General features: G+C 36.7%; 1 protein-coding gene and 1 long non-coding RNA gene across 3 annotated transcripts; one reads left to right on the top strand and one right to left on the bottom strand.

Moving 5' to 3' along the window:
• Nucleotides 1-1,201: 1,201 nt before the first annotated feature.
• On the bottom strand, nucleotides 1,202-18,169 carry LOC120072559 (uncharacterized). The gene is made up of 3 exons (XR_005480526.2): nucleotides 18,038-18,169; nucleotides 2,147-2,308; nucleotides 1,202-1,729 (listed from the first exon to the last, which is right to left on the bottom strand). It is a non-coding gene; the product is annotated as an uncharacterized LOC120072559 (long non-coding RNA).
• On the top strand, nucleotides 15,339-20,042 carry LOC120072558 (putative glucan 1,3-beta-glucosidase A). Of its 2 annotated transcripts, none has more exons than XM_039024950.2 (10): nucleotides 15,339-16,006; nucleotides 16,089-16,204; nucleotides 16,309-16,428; nucleotides 17,261-17,437; nucleotides 17,754-17,909; nucleotides 18,149-18,318; nucleotides 18,412-18,567; nucleotides 18,802-19,154; nucleotides 19,441-19,620; nucleotides 19,767-20,042. In XM_039024950.2, exons 1-10 carry the CDS (start codon nucleotides 15,931-15,933, stop codon nucleotides 19,853-19,855), a joined length of 1,593 nt encoding a protein of 530 aa, XP_038880878.1. In that variant the 5' UTR covers nucleotides 15,339-15,930; the 3' UTR covers nucleotides 19,856-20,042. The 2 variants fall into 2 exon arrangements, with proteins under 2 accessions (XP_038880878.1, XP_038880877.1); XM_039024949.2 differs by having other exon boundaries at nucleotides 15,561-16,006; nucleotides 16,291-16,428.
• The last annotated feature ends 206 nt before the right edge of the window (nucleotides 20,043-20,248 follow it).

Here is a 20,248-nt window from a genome sequence, read left to right as displayed (position 1 = left end):
AGCTTACCATGATATTAAATCCATGCACAATGCCTTCCTAAGGGAGGCCACACCTAGGGTAACACAAGGCCGGGCATGAAGTTTCACGTCGTCCACCAATGAAGGAGACCGTAGGATATGTTGACACATGTCCTTCTCCTACTTACTATAAATACATTCTCCATTCACCTTAATATTGATCCATACAAACACCTTCCTAAGGGAGACGCTCCTAGGATGCCACGAGGTCGAGCATGAATCTCATAGTGTGAACTATCACGAAGAGCGTAAGTGGAAAAATAACATATCATATACATCTTTTTCCTTCCACTAAGTATTTTACAGACGAGGGTTCATAACTTAGGTAAATTAGGCTAATAAATTTATCTAAGTGAATTGTTAAATTGACTCAATATAACTTATATTTTGGATAGTTAACAATATATGATTCTTGTTTATTAAATACTTTAATAAACCTAATAATTTATTGCATGCTTATAACTTTATTGTCTAATTCACATTCAAAGTCGGTTCCCAAGTAGGGATGTTTCATTTCTGTCAGCTTAAATACCCAAGCCTTAGACAAAACCTTTTTTAGACAAAGGTCCATTATAGATAATTATGTTATAAATTTAATCTTTAATCCAATTTAATCATATTAAACAGAAATTAAAAGATTAAACCTATTTCTAATCATATTAGGAATATTATTAACATAGGTCTAGATGAAATTAATTTTAAACCATTCAAAATTAATTTAACCTATATTTGCATCAACCCTTTAATATGAATTTTAATTCTAATTTTATTAAACTTTTAACACTTATAAAAAATTAATGAAATAATTAAAACCTATACATGTATCTCATGACATACTTTAAAAAATTCTAACAATTATAATATTACTAAAATGGTGTCATGCTCCATGCATCTTCATTTTCATTGCATTATACATAACCTAAAGTAATTAAAAAAAATTATAACATTTATCCATCTATCCATACTATATATTATAACACTTATAATATAAAATGATGCATGGATATATTATAAATACATGCAATCATATAATATAACAATTATATTAGTTATGATACATGTGCATGCTTAATTAAATCATGCAACTATATAATATAATATTTATATTAAAATGATGCATGAAATAATTTTTATCCTATGGTGGAATTCTTATACTATATGACATACACTATGCAATATTATAAATAAACCATACATCACATATATAGTAAATATAAAAAAAATATTGGATCGAAATTGGCATCTTAAACATTAATTAAATTAATATAACACTTATATTAATTTAATTAATGAAAAATAAATAAATAAAATTAATTATTACAAATTAATAAATAAAAATCGAATAAATTCGAAAAAAGTCCCAAAAAAATGCTCCAATTGTTGCACAACAGCCTCGAAGCCACGATCATGAATAGTCCTTGACGTGCACACAAACTTCCAAAGCGTTGCAACGCTCTTTGCCAGCTTTGTGACACTGGCTTTTTGGGTTATTGTAGTGTCATAATGCTTCACACAACGTTGCAACGCTACGGCTGGAGCCTAGCGACGCTGAGCCTTCTGCTTTACAGTGTAGGGTGAGCGTGCTTTCTTCCTTATAGTGTAGGATGAGCGTTGCAATGCTCTAGCCTTATGCTCTATGCAGAAAACTTCCTCTGCTTCGCCCGTTCATTTGATTTAATCTGTTCTTGCTCTAAAATTCTCCAAATCGAAGCTGAAACCTCAACAACATGGACAACAATATAGACTCGATTACAAGAATTAAATGCCCAAAATTACAATGGACCCTTACAAATCGACTCAATAAAGCAGTAAATTTCTATGCCAATTTTGAAAGCATCCAATGTGCAAAAACCTGAACATTCAACATTCAAATTGCATAACATTTACCCACCAATACTCTGAATTAAAGATAAAAAAAAGAAATTTAAAGATTTGAGATGGCTCTGATACCAAATGAAAAGATTGGAATTCCCTAGTGGAAGTAATTGGATGTCGTTGTCTCTTAATTCTGTTTTACAGAACATACAACATATTTCAAAGTAATAAAAACACAAGGATAGAAATACTAATCTAAAGCATGCTTGAACTATGAAAATGGAGAGAGGAGAAGAGGGAAGAGATATCATACTTTTGAAGCACCGTCTTCTTGCTTTCTCTCCACAACACATCTTCTTCTCTCGATCTCACGAACCCAACACCATGAACACAACAAGAAGAAATGGGACAACACCATGAGATCTTCCTCATTATTCTTAGAGACGAGAATCATGCAGAGTTTCATGGCTTGCACCTAATATTGGTAAGAGGGGAGAAAGAGAGCTTGAGAAACCACAAAGAGACTAAGAGGAAGAAAAGATCGTATCTCTCTCTCCTATTTTTTATTTATATTTTTTCACATTTCTTGAGAGGTTGAGGGGGTTGAGGGAGTTATCAAAACAACTCCTTCCGCCTTTTATTTAAAAATATAAAATTCAAATAATTTAAAATTTAATAATATATATATTAACTAACTTAATATATATAAATATTGAACTATATGTTTTATCATATTTGACATACCTATAGTTTATATTATATTACATATAATATAACCTATGGTTTATATATATATAAATCACATTCATATAAATTAATATTTGAATCACATTCAAATAACAACCTCTATCATCAAACTATATAGTTTCAATATGAATCATATTCACATTAATTTTAACATAGAGTTTCTATATTAATCATATGCATATAATTAATATTTGAATCAAATTAAAATATTTATTTCTCATAAAACTATATAAATTTAATATGAATCATATTCATATTAATTTTAATATATAGTTTTTATATGAATCATATTCATATATATAATATTTTAAACATATTCAAATATTTATTTCTCTCATCAAACTATATAAAGTATCAACGTACATTATACTTTATAATGTATCAACATACATTTTACTTTATAACGTATCAACATACATTATTTAATTGTATCTTATACAATTAATTTCCTTTAATTAATTTGAACAATTCAAATTGAACCAAAATTAATTTGATTCTCATTAATCCTTATTGAGCTAATAAAGGGACCTTATGGACCTATAGATTGAAGCACCAATGATACTCGATTAATCAATTAAACTCTGTAATTAAATTAATCGACCTTCATTAACTGTCGACACTCCACTAAAGATCGACAACTATACTATTCACACTATAGATATTTTTTTTTTTATCCATTAGATATAACCAATCAACAACGCGTTGACCCTTCATAAATTGCTCATAAGTAAAGTTGGATCAGATTACTATTTTACCTCTAGAGTTACATTTAAATTCTTAAGTACCACTGATCCCTCTAATGAATAATTAGTCATAGTCCAACTATAATTGAACTCCTCTCAGGCTAGGAGAAGGTGATGCATTTCATTATTCAAGCCCTGGAATCAACCCTTAAGGGAGCAATTTATCTACTTACCCTAACAATAGGGAAGGAGTGAATTCCTTCTTGTGTACCTGTGTTTCCAACTCTCTAATTAGACGAATCCCCAAAGTGATAGACTTATTGAGTTGGCGAATCTTGCTACTCTTACCCATACAAATCGAAGGACCACCCTCATAGGCAGGAGTTCACAACTGACTCAGGATTCAAGTCAAGTCACCTATGGTCATCTTGGTGAAATGTAAGTCTATTCTAGTAACGGTGTTATAAAGAGAGACTATGCATTTCGTGGTTTGGTATTATACAAAATCTTTATATAGAATACCCCCCTCACATATCTTCACATGAATGATCTGAATTAGATCATTTGTAGCACTTTGCAACAATTGTAACAACTACAAAGCAGGCTGTATTAGTAGTATTACCAAGATAAGACACTCAACCTTATCCATATAATACAGACGATTTAGATTATTACTAAAACAAGATCCTCTTGTATGTCTCCATATACATGTTTAAGTCACGTCATATAATCTTGGATCTTTGTATAATGGATTATAGCATATAAAACTAATCAACCATTGATTCAAATAACATGTAACTACGAGGCTTTAGGGTATACATCCCAACATCTAACAAGCTCCATAATGGTTCTGGTGAGCCTTTCAGCAACAACATTTTGTTGTGGGGTATATCTCACAGTCTAGTGTCTTGTAATGCCATTTTCTCTAAAAATTTTGTTAAACTCTTCTCCACAAAACTCCAAATCATTATCAGTTCTAAGAAATTTAATTTCTCTTGAGGATTGCTTTTCAATCATAAGTTTCCATTATTTAAATTTTTCTAGAACAAGATCTTTAGTGTTTAGGAAAAATATCCAACTTTTCTAGAAAAATCATCAGTAAAAGTTAGGAAATACCTTGAATCACTCAATGAGGGAGTTGGTGATGGTCTCCATAAGTCAGAATTTATATAGTCAAGTATTCCCTTGGTTGTATCTTGGTCTTTTGTGAAACTTTGTCTTACAGTCTTGCCAAGAATACATTGTTCACAGAACCTCAGATCTTCACTAACATTTTTATGCAGAACCCCTTGTTTAGAGAGAATTTATGAACCTTTTTGGTTGATGTGAGACAATCTTTTGTGCCATAAGTCTTTTTCTGTAGGATTTACATTTGTATCAACTAGGGCAGTGTGAGACATTTCCACACCATTAATGATGTAAACACCTTTCCTTTCTCTCTAGTTAGAAAAACTTTGGAGTCTTTTATTATTTGAAAAGTGTCCCTTATTCCTTTGTTTTCACAACTTATAGCATTTAGCATACCCAATGAGAGTAGATTTCTTTTCAAGGCAGGAACATGTCTTACATTTCTTATGAGCTTTTCTGATGCATCCTTCATTTTGAGAAAAATGGATCCAATGCCTATGATCTTGCAAGCATTGTTGTTCCTATGTAGATAGATCCTCCATTATAAGGCTTGTATGCTGTAAATCAGCCCTTAGAGGGTGTCATATAGAATGAATACCCTGAGTCTAAGACCCAATCTTGAACTCTTTCCTCAATATTCTGAGTTTATCTCTGATTTGAGGTTGCAAGTATTGAGGTTGATGCCCTAAATCTTGTGTTCTTGTAGTTTATAATTGGATTTGTACAAACAATTTATTTAACTAATAAAATAAGAGGTATTTTATTTGACATTTAGTTGTATTAACCCAAAAATCAATAAACTAAGATCCAAGGTTATCTATTGTAACTTAAACACGTGTGTAGAGATATACAAGTGGATCATATTTAAGTGATAACCTGAACGATTTGTAGTAGTTGGATAATGATGGGTACCTTGCCTTGGTGACATTACGAATACGACTCGCTTTATTGTCGTTACAATCGCTGTAAACTACTACAAATGATCTTATCCTAATCATTCATGTGGCGACATATGAGTGGGGGTATTCTATACGAAGAGTTTGTATAAGATCAAACCACAAATCAATAGTCTTTATATAACACCATTGTTAGAAGAAACTTATATTTCACTAGGATGACCATAGGCGACTTGACCTGAATCCTGAGTGAGTTGTGAACTCCTATCTATGAAGGTGGTCTTTTGATCTACATGGGTAAGAGTGGCCAATTTTCTCGACTCAACATGTCTAGCATTTTAGGGATTCGTCTAATTGGGGAGCTGAGAACGCAGCTACACTAGAAGGAATTTACTCATTCCTTAGTGTTAGGATAAGTAGAGAAATTTCTCCCTTATTGTAGCTTAAACATGTATAAGACTGGATACATTATCCTGATGTCACTACGAGTATGGCTAAAAAATGTGCGGGGTGTTATATTCTTCCCTCCTCAAAGAACTTTCGTCCTTGAAAGTTCATTCTTGAAAAAGCTCTGGGTACTGGGCCTTCATCTCATCCTCTCGCTCCCAGGTAGCTTCCCTGAACTGGTGATTCTGCCATAAGACTTATACAAAAGTAATTTCCCAGCAGCGCAACGTTTTTACCTCTCTTGCAAGGATCTCTATAGGCTTCTCCTCGTAGCTCAAATTGTATTCAACTATAAGGGCTCGTAGTTAAATACATGGAACGAGTCTGTCAAATACTTCCTTAACATTGAAACATGGAAGACATTATGAACTGAAGACAGTGCTGGGGGTAATGCCAACCGATAAGCTATGGGGCCAACTCGTTCCAGGACCTCGAAAGGTCCAATGAATCTCGGACTTAACTTTCCCTTCCTGCCAAACCTCAGAATACCTTTCATGGGTGCCACTTTTAAGAACACTTTCACACTAGTCTCAAATTCCAGGTCCTTACGTCTTACATCGGCATAACTCTTCTGTCTGCTCTAAGCTGTTTGCATACGAGCCCTGATCTTTTGTATTGCCTCATTCGTGGTCTGCACCAATTCAGGTCCTAACAATTTCCTCTCTCCTACTTCTTTCCAACACACAAGGGACTTGCAACTCTTCCCATATAGAGCCTCAAAGGGTGACATCCCAATAGTGGACTAGTAGCTGTTATTATAAGCAAACTCCATTAAGTGCAAGTAAGCATCTTAGCTTCCTGAAAATTCTATGGCACAAGCACGCAACATGTCTTCCAGTATCTGATTCAATCTCTCTGTCTGCCCATCAGTTTGAGGGTGGAAAGCTGTATTGAAGTCTAACGGGTCCCCAAAGCTGCCTAGAGAATTTTCCAGAAGTTAGACGTGAAACGAGGGTCTCTGTCCGACACGATAGACACGGGCACTCCATGCAATCTCACCACCTCCTTCATGTATATCTGTGCCCACTTATTCACTGAAAAAGTGGGCTTCCCAGGTATGAAATGTACTAATCATAAGTCTGTCTACAACGACCCATATCACAGTGAAAACTTTGACTGTCCGAGGCAACCCCACGATGAAGTCCATAGACACATGCTCTCATTTCCATTTTGGTACAATCAATGGTTGTAACAAGTCTACTGGCTTCTACCTTGGGGCTTTCACTTGCTGGCATACCAAGCACTTACTGACAAAATTTGCAACCTCTTTTTTCATATCATTCCACTAGTAATAACGTTTCAGGTCTTGATACATCTTGGTACTGCCGGGGTGAATCGAAAATAAGGAACTATGAACCTTTGACAACAACTCATCTTTAATATCACTAACTGCTGGCACGCACAAACGCCCTTGATAAAGAAGGCCACCTTTCGCTGAAACTGAGAATTCGCCATCCTGGCCTGACTCCATCCTATAAACTCTCTCTTCCAGGTAAGAGTCGTCTCGCTGTGCATCAATAATCTTCTGCCTTAGACTCGGTCGCACCGACAACTATGCTAACTGTGCAGTAACCTTTCCCACGGCCACTGCAATCTCTGCCCTCTCCAGTTCCCTGCACAAGTGAGCCTGTCTGGTATTGAGGGCTGCTGAATGGGCCACCTTTATGCTTAGAGTATCTACCACTACATTTACTTTTCTCAGATGGTACGAAATTTCACAGTCATAATCCTTCACCAGTTCCCACCACTTTCTTTGCCTCATGTTTAATTCTTTCTGAGTGAAAAAGTACTTCAAATTCTTGTGGTCGGTGAAGATCTGTATCTTCTCTCCATATAAGCAATGTCTCCAGATCTTGTGAGCAAAAACCACTGCTGCTAACTTCAAGTCGTGTGTGGGATAATTCTGTTCATGCTTCTTTAGCTGACGTGAAGCGTAAGCAACTACTCTACCCTGCCGCATCAATACGCATCCCAACCCCTTCTTGGATGCATCACTATAAATGACAAAACCACCTGATCCATTCTGGTACTGTAATAACTGGGGCTGAAACCAGCCTCTGCTTGAAGTCCTGGAAACTGTTTTCACAAGCCTCATTCCAAACAAATGGTGCTCCCTTTTGGGTCAACTGAGTTAATGGGGTGGCTATGCGAGAGAAGTCCTTTATAAATTGTCTATAGTAGCTTGCTAACCTCAGGAAACTGCGCATCTCACTGACTGTGGTTGGACGAGCCTAACTCGTAACTACCTCAACCTTTGCAGGATCCACAGAGACATCTTCCTTCGATACTACATACCCTAGGAAGGACACTTGCTTCAACCAAAATTCACATTTAGAAAAATTAGCTTATAGCTTATTGGCCCTCAACGTCTCCAAAACTTTCCGCAAATACTCCTCATGCTCGGCCTCTATCTTGGAATAAATCAAGATGTCATCAATAAAAACAATCACAAAGGTGTCAAGGAATTTCTTGAACACCCTATTCATCAAATCCATGAACATTGCTGGTGCATTCGTTAGACCGAACGACATCACTATGAACTCATAATGTCCATACCTCAAACGAAAAGTTGTTTTGGGTATGTCACTGTTCTTTATTCTCAGTTGGTGGTATCCTGACCGGAGATCAATCTTAGAGAATACCGTAGCTCCCTGCAACTGGTTAAACAAATCATCGATCTTGGAAAGAGGATACTTGTTCTTGACGGTCACCTTGTTCAGCTCTCTGTAATCAATGCATAGACGTAACGATCCATCATTCTTTTTCACAAACAAAACACCCCATGGTGACACGCTAGGGTGTATGAAACCCTTGTCCAACAACTCCGGCAATTGGACCTTCAGTTCCTTTAACTTTGTCGGGGCCATGTATGGAGCCTTCGAAATAGGGGTTGTGCCTGGCTCCAATTTAATGGAAAAATCTATCTACCGCTGCGGGGGGCAGTCCGAGAAGATCTTCTGGAAAAACGTCTAGAAAATCCCTCACTACTGGCTCCAAAGTCAAGGTGACTTCATTCTCTCTAGTGTCCACTACACTGGCCACAAAGCCCAGGCTCCTTGGTCGAATAGTCTACTGGCCTTCAATGCGGAAATCACTTTGGGTAGGACTATGGTCCCAACCCCGTTAAACTTAAAACTGGCTCTGGTAGGAGGGTTAAAGATGACCTCCTTACGGGAGCAATCTATGCTGGCATGATTAGCAGCTAACCAATCCATGCCCAATATCACATCAAAATCGCGCATATCTAAAATTATCAAGGTTACATCTAATGCATGATTGGCTACCTCTAACTGACATGCTTTTATCTTTTCTATAGCTAACATGATCTATCTTGATGGAGTGGAAATGGACAATGCAAATGGCAAAGGTTCTGAGTCTAACATGGCATGCCTCACAAATACATCAGATATAAACGAGTGCGAAGAGCCAGAGTCAAATAAAACAAGAGCATGGCGTCCCAAAATGGGCAGTGTACCTGTCACCACGATACTTGACTTCTCGGCCTCACGCCGAGTGGTAGAAAACACCCTATCCTGCTGTTGCTGGCGGCTCAGGCCTCCTTGGAACGAACTTACGGGCTAGCCCTTATGATTAGACGCATTCCTCCTCGGGCACCTATCTTGACATATGCCCCTTCTGGCCACATCAAAAATAGATCCTAGAGCCGGCTAAACAACGTCTCCAGTGTTTCTTACCACAAATGGTACATATCGGCCTATCTTCTCTGCCAGTCACAGCCTAGAAACCCTGTTGTCCCCACTGACGTGAAGCATTCACTGTGTTCTAGTTCCTCTGCTGATGTTCAGAAGCCCTGTGTTCAGCCTTCCTTTTCTGACCTACGGAGGTCCCAATCCTAAGCGACCTCCTGTATTTCTCTCCCACCTGGGAGTCAGCATCAATCCTCACGGCGGCCCGTAGTGCCACAGCATACGTCTTGAGATCCAAGGCATGCACCATCCCTCGCAGTCCACTCCTCAAGCCCTGGATGAATCTCTCTCACTGCCTCGGTGGCTATTAGTTCAGGAGTATAGCGAGACAGCTTATCGAATTATTGCTCGTATTCCTCCACCGACATAACCTCCTGCCTCAAGTTCAAGAATTCTACCTGTTTATTGTATCGGGTGTTGGCCGAGAAATACTTCTCATAAAAGCGTTCCTTGAAATGCTCCCAGGTTGCAAGTTCACCACCAGTATCAATCATCTTTTCTACTGAACACCATCAGATTTCTGCGTTACCAGTCAACATAAAGGCTGTACATTGAAGCTTGTGCCCTTTCGGGCACCTCATAAAATGGAATATTGTCTCAATAGATGACAGCCACATCTCTGCATTGATGGGGTCCCCCAACGATCCATCAAAGGGGCGAGGGTCATACTTCTGGAAATCCCTCAAGTGTTTAGCCTCAAGAGACAAGCCATGCATGTCTCTGTCCTGCGGTTGGGTTTGTCGTAATACTTGGGTGGCACCGGTTCCTCCTGAGCCTGGGTTTGGGCAGTTTGTCCTTCCATCGTGCTACAGATCAGTTCCTGCAGCTTTTCCATTAGAGCAGATGCAACAGCTTCACTAATTCTGGCTTCCTTCGCCTTTTCATCAACTTGGGTCACAGGCAGATTTGGAGCTGCCGGAATAGTCTGGCTACTCTCAGCTCTCTCTGCTTGCATTTCTTCTCTAGTTGTCTTTCTTGTTCTAGGTTTAGGTGTCATGTCTTGTCATAAATTCGTATGTTAACTAACTATTTTTGGGTCTTTCTCAGACATCATGCATTTAAAACACTACATCACTGTTCTCATATATGCATTGAAACTTTCATTAGTAGAACGTACTTGACGATGACGAGGGATCCATTACTGGGCCACAGGGACTATTAGACTTATGTAGTAAGTCAGTCTACAGAACCTAAAATATGGGCTCTGATACCAACTGTAACGACCCGACCCCCTAGGACTTAAGTTAGGCCGTTACTAAAATACATGCATGCATGGAACTTAAAACGACACTCCTTTATGATGAAATAAATGTTAAATAGATAAGGGAAGTTAGAAGTCCTTTATTAAATGTAAATGTTAAAAATAATAGTGGAATACCCATAAATCATAAAGGTTGATAAATAAATATGAAAAAAACAATTCTTAATAATAAGTTTCAAACATCAAACTAAACATTAAGAGAAGCATGAAAAGAACTCTAAATCTCATGATGCGGAAGCGTAAAAACTAGTCCTAATGGCTCGATCACGAATTCTGCTTGTCTATCGCTGGTGCATCTCTACCCTTACTTGAAACAACAACATGAGAAAGAATTAGTATAAAATACTCAGTAAGTAACCCCACTACTAGAGTCAGGCTGGGCATCTATGTCCTCTAGATACCCACCTCTGGCACATATACACATGAAACAAGAAGGAGATTGAGTCCTATCCTACTGTAGTTAAGTATGCCCACTACCTCTGGTGAATCTCGAAGGAGACACAAACTGGTGAATCCCAAACGAAACACAAACTGGTGAATCCGGAAGGAAACACAAATTGATGAATCCCAAAGGAAACACGAACTGATGAATCCCAAAGGAAACACAAACTGGTGAATCCCGAAGGAAACACAAACTGATGAATCCTAAAGGAAACACAAACTAGTGAATCCCGAAGGAAACACCAACTGGTGAATCCCGAAGGAAACACAAAATCTAATGGCCGTCTAACTAATCAGTAAGGACATTCACATAGTCTCAACATCAAAATCATCACTGTACGAATCTATGACATACATATAATCCTCACACTATGGCTCTATCACATACACATATACCTCAACATCATGGTTCTGCAATATACATATATACCTCAGATCAAATACAATCATATGGAAGTACATACCATCTCATACTAGCATTCAAGTGTCTATGTGCATATTTAAATAATTCAGATCTCATGCCAGATCATACTTTGATTCAGATCAACCTATCAATTTATCATGCTAACATTCTGCCATAACATACATTTATCATACTAGCGTACAACAAAAGCTTGGCCCGTAGGAAGTTTCAGTGGTAAGATTACTTGCCTTAATCGAAAATCCACAGATAAAATCAGACAACCAAATGATGACAGCGGTTTGAAGTAACGACCCTAACATACAAATACAACCATTAAATTTCAGTCCAACAATAATTGTGAAACCTCATATTCAAATCCAAAATATCCAAAAGCTTACCCCAAGAAACTTAATCAACAACCACTCCCAAGATTTCAACTCCAAAATCTTCTCCTAACAGATTCTAATTCCAACAAACAACGATTTAGGACCTTCAAAACATGAATTAAATGATTATTTAATCCAATAATCAATGGGTGTCAAAATCCTTCAAGAAATCCATCTCACAACATTGACCTTGCCTAAATCTAAGATCTGTTCAAAACCAAGAGTCGGCAGCGAAAATTGGCGAAGGGAGTTGAATGGCGGCCCCGTGACAAAAACTCGAGTAGTCCATTGGACAAATCTAAGGTGGTAGACCGGCGGCGCGAGGGTTTGCAGGGCTGGATGGAGGAGTGGCGCGCGACTGCGAACGGACGACTCCTCCAGCTAGGAGAGATCGGCGCGACTCAGACGGATGGCTCCTCCGGTTCAGGCTCGAAGAAGGCGACGGTGCGACTCAGACGCTGGACTGAGGAGGGTATGGGGGAGGTTGCACGGCGAGGTCTGTGGTGGCCGAAGGGAGAATCGTCAGCGAGTGATGAGTAATTGGTGTTTGGGCAGTGAGGGAGGCGACGAAAACTGGTTCAAAGATGAGGGTAGGGGTTTCTTTTGCGAGAGGAAGAAGGAGAAATGCTTGATTTTAAAAAGAATAATAATAATTATTATTATAATAACTAAAAAGGAAATAGTATAATTATATTTAATTCATTTCCTTATTCCACTTTATACTATTAAATTCTTTTCCTTTTCAAAAGAAAATTAATTCCTACCATTAATTTTCAAATTGAATTTCAAAATTGAATAAACGCCAGCACTTAAATTCCTACACTTATACTTGAAGTCCAAAATTCTAAAAAATGTCCTCCAACTAATTACAATTACTGAAATTCCAAATAATAAAGTTACTGAAATTACATTATTACTAAAAAATGTGCAGGGTGTTACATAGTTCATGCGGCAACTTCTTGCCCGTGAAATGACGATGTGGGTTAGAACTGGGCACACTGTCTCGGTTCTTGCAAGCAATGGGAGGTCTCTAGTTAACTTTATAGAATAAATTCATTTTACTAGAAAATATGTATGTAATTCCTGGTTTAAAAAGGAATCTAATTTCTGTAAAGTGTTTACTTGAACAATCTTATTGTATCAACTTCCATGTAAATAAAGTGTTTATTTCGAAAAATGGCATTAATATTTGTTCTGCTAAACTGAAAAGCAATCTTTATGTGTTAAGACTGTTAGCAACTAAAGCCCTCCATAATACTGAAATGTTTATAATTGTTGTAACTCAACATAAAAGACTTAAAATTTCTCCTAAAGAAAATGCCCAACTTTAGTACCTAAGATTAGGACACATCAATCTCAATAAAATTGAAAGATTGGTGAAGAATGGACTTCTAAGCGAATTAGAAAAAAATTCGTTACCTGTGTGTGAGTCATGCCTTGAAGGCAAAATGACTAAAAGACCATTTACTAGAAAAGGTCACAGGGCAAAAGAACCTTTAGAGCTGGTACATTTAGACCTCTGTGGTCTGATGAATGTTAAAGCAATGAGAGGTTTTGAATATTTCATCACTTTTATTGATGATTATTCAAGATATGGGTATGTTTATTTAATGCAACATAAGTTTGAATCTTTTTAAAAGTTCAAAAAATTCAAGGCTAAAGTTGAAAATGCATTAAATAGAACTATTAAGACATTTCGATTTGATCGAGGTGGAGAGTTTATGGATCTGACATTCCAAAAGTATTTGATAGAACATGGAATTGTATCCCAACTTTCAGCACCTGGTACACCTTAGTAGAATGATGTATCCGAAAGGAGAAATCGAACCCTGTTGAACATGGTTCGGTTTATGATGAGTTACGCCTCGCTTAACTTTGGAGTTCTTATGATTGAGTCACCGAAAAGAAAGGTGCACCTTGTTGGTATAGGTAGTAACTTTCAATTCTTTTAAGCCTTTCTTAACCATACTTTCATGTTCTCAGGATCTCTCTCATTCAGATGTGATATCGGTTCATTCATATACCCCTCCTGAACTTGGGTCGTTACATATACTTTGTATTTTAGTTTGACTTTTACATTGTACACCCCATTAGCTTTAAGTCAAGTGGGAGATTGTTGGGGTTGATGCCTTAAATCTCGTAGGGTCCTATAGTTTGTAATTGTATTGTACAAACATTTTATTTATTTAATAAAATATGTGATATTTTATTTCAAAATTAGTTGCATAAATCACAAACCAATAAACTAACATCCAAGCTAAAATTGTAGCTTAAACATGTATGTAGAGACATAGAGGTGGATCATGTTTAAGTGATAACCTAAATGGTCTGTAGTAGATGGATAAGGCTGAATACCTTATTCTGGTGACATTACAAGTATGATCCGCTTTGTAGATGTTACAATTGTTGGAAAGTGCTACAAATGATCTAATCTTGATCATTCATATGGAGATATGTGAGCACAGATATTCTATATAAAAGAGCTTGTATAAGACCAGACCACAAAATGTTTAGTCTCATTATATAACGTCGTTCATAATAGAGACTTACATTTCACCAGAATGACTATAGGTAATATGACTTAAATACTGAGTGAGTTGTGAACTCTTGCCTATGAAGGCGGTACTTTGATTTGTATGGGTGAGAGTGGCCAGATTGTCGCCTCAACAAGTCTACCATTTTTTAGATTCATCTGATTGGGAAGTTGGGAACACAGTTATACAAGAAGAAATTCACTCATTTCTCAACGTCGGGGCAAATAGATAAATTTCTTCCTTAAGGGCTGATTCCAAGGCTTGAAAAATGTGGCGTCATACCCTTTCCTGACCTGAGAAGTGTTTGGTCGTAGTTGGACTATGATTTATTGTTCATTAAATGGATTAGTGACACTTAAGGAGTTAGATGTAACTACAGGGGCAAAATGATAATTTAGGTCCAGCTATACTTGAAGGGTCATTTTTTTTAGTACGTCAAATAATCATCCTTATTTATTGAATAAATATATCCTAATATGTTAGAGTGATTGATGTCATTTGACTTTTAAAAATTACTTTTTTTTTTTTATCAAACTATGAGATAATTTTAAAATTAAGATTTCATTAATAGCAACAAACAACACACGTAAATAATTTTAAAATAATCAATATTTTCAAAATAAATAAATTATAAATGATTTTTTTAGTCAAATTTGTGGCTAATAAAAAAAATTGCTAAGATAAATTGATATGATTTCCAATTAAAAAAATTTGAATTTTCAACATTTTCTATAAAATTCATAAAAACGTGTATTGGTTGTGATTCCTTAATGGTAATTATAAATCAAAGAAGTTAACAATAAATCTTTACTAAAATAAAACCTTAATGACTAAAAGTGATTTTTAAGTCTTAGTATTTTCTCAAGAAAGAAGTGAAACTCTTAAATTCAGCTCTCACAGTGGATTGGTGACAGTAAATGTGAAAAGCAGAAGTTGTAAGAATTAGAAAGGTGATAGAAAAGTGAGAAGAACTATTTTGATTTGATAAGAAGAAGATGACGACGACGACGGAATCTGGGCGAATAAAAAATTGGAAGAAAATGGCAATCCTCACCACCACTAAGCTAAAACCTTTTGCGCGTTCTGGCTTCTACACGACCATATGAACATATTTCTACTGTTACTCTTTTCCATTTCTTTGTACTCTAAAAAATTGTTCTTTTCTTCCCATTTGATTTTAATGGGTTTGCTTCTGTCTCCATCATTCACTAGATATTATCTAAGCATTAATTTAATGCAATGAGATTGGTGAACCCTTCTCGGTCTTTATGCTAATTCGCCCATCTCAATTTGGTATTTTCTGAGAGATACGGAAAGAATCGCCGAGATTCTTCTACTCAATGGTGCTTTGGATCGGAGCAACCCCTTCTTTCTTACCTGCGTATTCTTAACTCTCCTACCAATCTCTTCCAAATGGTCACTATATTTTCGGGTTTCTGATGTTTTCTTTGCTGGCATTGCTTAATGGAACTTGTTTTCACCAAATGGGTGTCCGGGTTTTTCCTCTGCTGTTGTCTTATCTCCTCTCAAGCATATTCAGGTAGGCCCCCAATGATTTTAATTTATCCAGTTTCGGCTCAGTGCTCTAACATGGTTATTCATCATTTTATCTTTGATTCAAGTGGAGGGAATTCTTGGAGATGATAAAATCAGAGGAGTGAACTTGGGAGGATGGTTGGTCATTGAAGGTTGGATTAAGCCTTCACTTTTTGAAGGCATTCCCAATGGGGACATGCTAGTGAGTTTCACTTTTCTTTTTGGTCATGTTTTGTTCTGTTGCATCGTTGGATGCAATCCAAGTCTTCAAGATAGCTCAGTTGGTAGGCTTGTGGTATTATACAGGATGGAGCTGTTGTTCAATTGAGGTCAGTAACATTGCAGAAGTTTGTTAGCGCTGAGAATGGAGGAGGAACAGGTGTTACAGTCGATAGAGATGCAGCATCTTCATGGGAAACCTTCAGGGTCAGATGCACAATCAGATTGTTCTATCTAATTCAAACTCAATATTAGTATTTGACAAGAGAACTGCGTTAGTTGTTAGTTATATCTTATTAATATAGGCTAATTATAAATGTAGTTCTTGAATTTTGATAAATGTAGGTGTGAATTTAATCCCTATATATTTTGAGAAGTTTCAAATTTTGAAGTGTGATTCTAGGAATTTTCTGTCAAAATGAATAAAAAAGAGGGTCTTCTTCGGCCTGAGACTTGTTGATCATGAGAGATATTGAGTTCACTTGAGAAAGATGGGACTATTATATCGATGAATAATTTTAAAGAAGTTGTCTTAAATTGGGAAAGGTTGAAGATTGTTAACCAACACTAGTTTTCAATTTTTATGTCGGTGCAATTCCAAGCCACCTTATATCTAGCCTTTGGAACTAGTTCATCTCTAACAACTGCCAAAAAACAAGGTGGGTTGGGGTTTCTTTCTCAATCTTAATGATGTTAACTAAATGGTGAATGATGTGACATGTCTTTTGGTTGATTTAGATAGGTGAGAGCTAATATTTAGATGAATCATTTCCTAGAGCCCGTGGCAGAGAGTACATTAAGTGGAGCTAGAAAAGGTTGTTATATATGGAATGGAATTTGGGCATCCAACCACCTTGCCTGTTGCTTCTAATCCTCAATATTCAACAACCAATTTCTTGACTCCTATGTTTAAGATGCTTAAAATTTTTTTTACATAGAATCAATTCAACAAAACCTGAACCAAACTATGTTTGTTTAATACAAGAAATTCCTTTTCCTTTGTGACCTGCAAGTGTTATCCCTTTTTTCTTTCTTGCAGTTATGGAGAGTCTCTGCATCAGAATTTCAGTTCCGTACTTTCCTTGGGCAGTTTCTAACATGTGATGGGCTGGGATGCTCGGCAGCAGCTCAATCACCCAGGAACGCTGCAACTTTTGTTGTTGAAAGGAACGGCAATAGAGTGCACCTAAAACTTAAGAGTGGAGTCTATCTACAGGTATCATATATCATATCTATACTTTATTTTAGGTTTAAGTATGAACATGTTTATTGTAGTTTCTGTGTATATTTCTGTGTGGTTTCCATGATTTTCAGAATAAAAGAATTGCAAAAGTAGTGATTAGTGAAGCAACTAGCAAGGCTTTATAACGAGCCACTCAGCTTCCACAACTCATGAAAAGATATACTTCACTTTCAATTCTTGTCAATAATTTTACTTTATATTTTAGTACTCTACATCTTGCCTAATTGCCTGCTTGTACCTAATCTGAGATTCTAATAGTTCAACTGGATTGCATATGCTCTACTTTTAGGCTATGATAACAAATCAGCTGACAGCTGACTATCCAGGGAAGCCAGGATGGGATGACAATGCTGCCACTTTTGAAATGATTGTTTCAAACAACCTGCATGGAGATTACCAACTTGCAAATGGCTATGGAAAGGATGAGGCAACTCGTGTTTATCAGGTAAATTCTATTGTTTGTAGCAATCTTAAGGTCTGTTAAACTTTTATTTTTGTTTGGGATTATGACTTTAGCAATAATAACGTGACATGATCTACAAACAGTATGTATGGAAAAATACTTGACCGTACCTAATAGAAGCTCCTGGGTATTATTCTCAATCATTATAAACTTCTTCATGCCAGCTTTCCAATAGATTGATCCCCATATATGGTCTTTCCTTCTCGTTGATGTAACTGCAGAGACATAGAAACAATTTCATCACTATAGACGACTTTAAATTTTTGTATAGACATGGAATAAACACAGTGAGAATTCCTGTTGGTTGGTGGATTGCTTTTGATCCTGATCCTCCTGCACCATTTATTGGTGGATCTTTGGAAGCGCTAGATAATGCATTCTCATGGGCACAGTAGGTCTTGTTTTCTAATTACTCTTTTCAGACTGTTTATTTTTCAGATCCACATTCTCTACTTAATTGTGCTGCCTGAAACCTGCGGTGCAGAGCCTATAACCTAATGTGCATAATTGACCTTCATGCTGCTCCTGGCTCCCAAAATGGGATGGAACATAGCGCAAGTAATGATGGTACAATAGGATGGCCCAATTCTCCTGCTTACATTTCTAAAACATTGGATGTAATAGACTTCTTAGCTTCAAGGTATTTTTCTGTCCTACTTTGAATTCTTTGGCACACTGATCCTTGTTACAATCTATCTGCTCATTTTACCCATACCTCCAATTCATACTTGAGAGTTCCCCCTCCACGTTATGCCTTTATCTCGAATGAGGTTCTTTCAAAAACCTATTGCAATGCTCTGCAGCAAATTCAACATAGTTTGACTTTGGTATGGTTCTCTCCTACATAATTAAGAAGACTTTTTTTTCTTTGTAGGTATGGAAAACATCCAGCCTTGCTTGGAATCGAACTCCTAAATGAACCGTCAGCAGATTTAGTTCCATTTGACACTGTGGTATCATATTACAAACAAGGATACAATATAGTCCGTAAATACTCTCCAACAGCTTATGTAATAATTTGCCAAAGAATTGGCAAAGCAGATCCTATGGAACTTTATCAGGCTAACATAGGATCTCATAATTTAGTGGTTGATTTGCATTACTACAATCTCTTTGATCCTTTCTTTGATCACTTGAGCCCCTCGGAAAACATAGAAATCATATACAAGAACAGGCAAACTCAAATACAGGCCTTAAACAGCGCAAACGGTCCCCTCATCTTCATTGGTAAGCCTCAGACCTCAGTCTCTTTACTTTTCATTTGTTTCTGATATCAACTTCCAAGATTTAATCTGAATGAAAGTATTTTTAATTTTTCACAACTTTTTTGAGTTTTTTGCTTTGTATATTACATTTTTCCCCCTAATGTACCATGATTTTCCTTTAGTTCCGATGTCAAATTTAGCACTTATTTTTAAGTACTTAGAAAGTCAATCCAAATGTACTGTTTAAGGTACGAAAGTAGATTAGGAGTCAAGAATAGTGATTTGTAAGAGATGAATATGATTAACAGGAGAATGGGCAAATGAGTGGAATGTGACAAACGCGTCTCAGGCTGATTATCAAAACTTTGGGAGGGCCCAGCTAGAGGTTTATAATGCAGCTTCTTTTGGATGGACTTATTGGACTCTCAAGAATGACAGGAAGCACTGGGATTTTGAATGGAACATCAAGAACAATTATCTTCAATTTGGTAGGTGATAACCAAGAATCTTTGTTTCAACTTTGATTGACAAATAAACACACCTGTGTTATATCCGGTCGCTCGATACTGTTCCCCATCCTGCATTTTGCTGCTTTTGAGTTACATCAATCATGTAATATGTCTAAATGGTGCAGGTGATTCACCCAACAGGGTTATTTTCAACTGTTGCTTGTTGGTTGCATTAGCATGTGGCTGGTTCCCTCACCTCCTGTTTTTGCTCTGAAATAAAACCATTGAATTGCAATTGCAGTCTTCAGGATCACACATTACCATTCATATCTTTTCTTTTTTTTCCAGAAGGAACATTTAAGTTCGCCTTTTTGCTTGCTTTATTTTATTTCTTCTTTTCCCACGTTGAAACCGACGGTCAATTGATTTAATATTGTAACAATGCATTCATTTTTTCTCCCCTTTTTTCCTTTTGATTCCTTTCTGATACATATGAACATGGAAATGGGCCTTCACTTGATATTCTGTTGCTTGATAAAACTTTGGAATAAGGACAAGAATTGATAAGTATGAAAAATTTCCCCAATGGCCCTATGATTCTCGGATTATATAGTTGATTTGTTACTGCTCAATAAATTAGTAAAGCAAGTAAAATGAACATAAATAA

This window comes from Benincasa hispida, chromosome 3 (genome assembly GCF_027475165.1).
Source record: "Benincasa hispida cultivar pf3 chromosome 3, pf3_genome.v1.1, whole genome shotgun sequence".
NCBI classification, from domain to species: Eukaryota; Viridiplantae; Streptophyta; class Magnoliopsida; order Cucurbitales; family Cucurbitaceae; genus Benincasa; species Benincasa hispida.
The sequence above is the reverse complement of the archived record's forward strand: the minus strand, read 5'-3'. Positions and strand labels throughout refer to the sequence as shown.

Excerpts from the sequence above, each read along its gene's own strand:
- LOC120072558 (XM_039024949.2), top strand. The coding sequence starts at position 15,931 with ATGGAACTTGTTTTCACCAAATGGGTGTCCGGGTTTTTCCTCTGCTGT. Across the intron at positions 18,568-18,801 it reads ATAGACTTCTTAGCTTCAAG|GTATGGAAAACATCCAGCCT; the intron begins GTATTTTTCTGT and ends TTTTCTTTGTAG. Across the intron at positions 19,155-19,440 it reads CGGTCCCCTCATCTTCATTG|GAGAATGGGCAAATGAGTGG; the intron begins GTAAGCCTCAGA and ends TATGATTAACAG.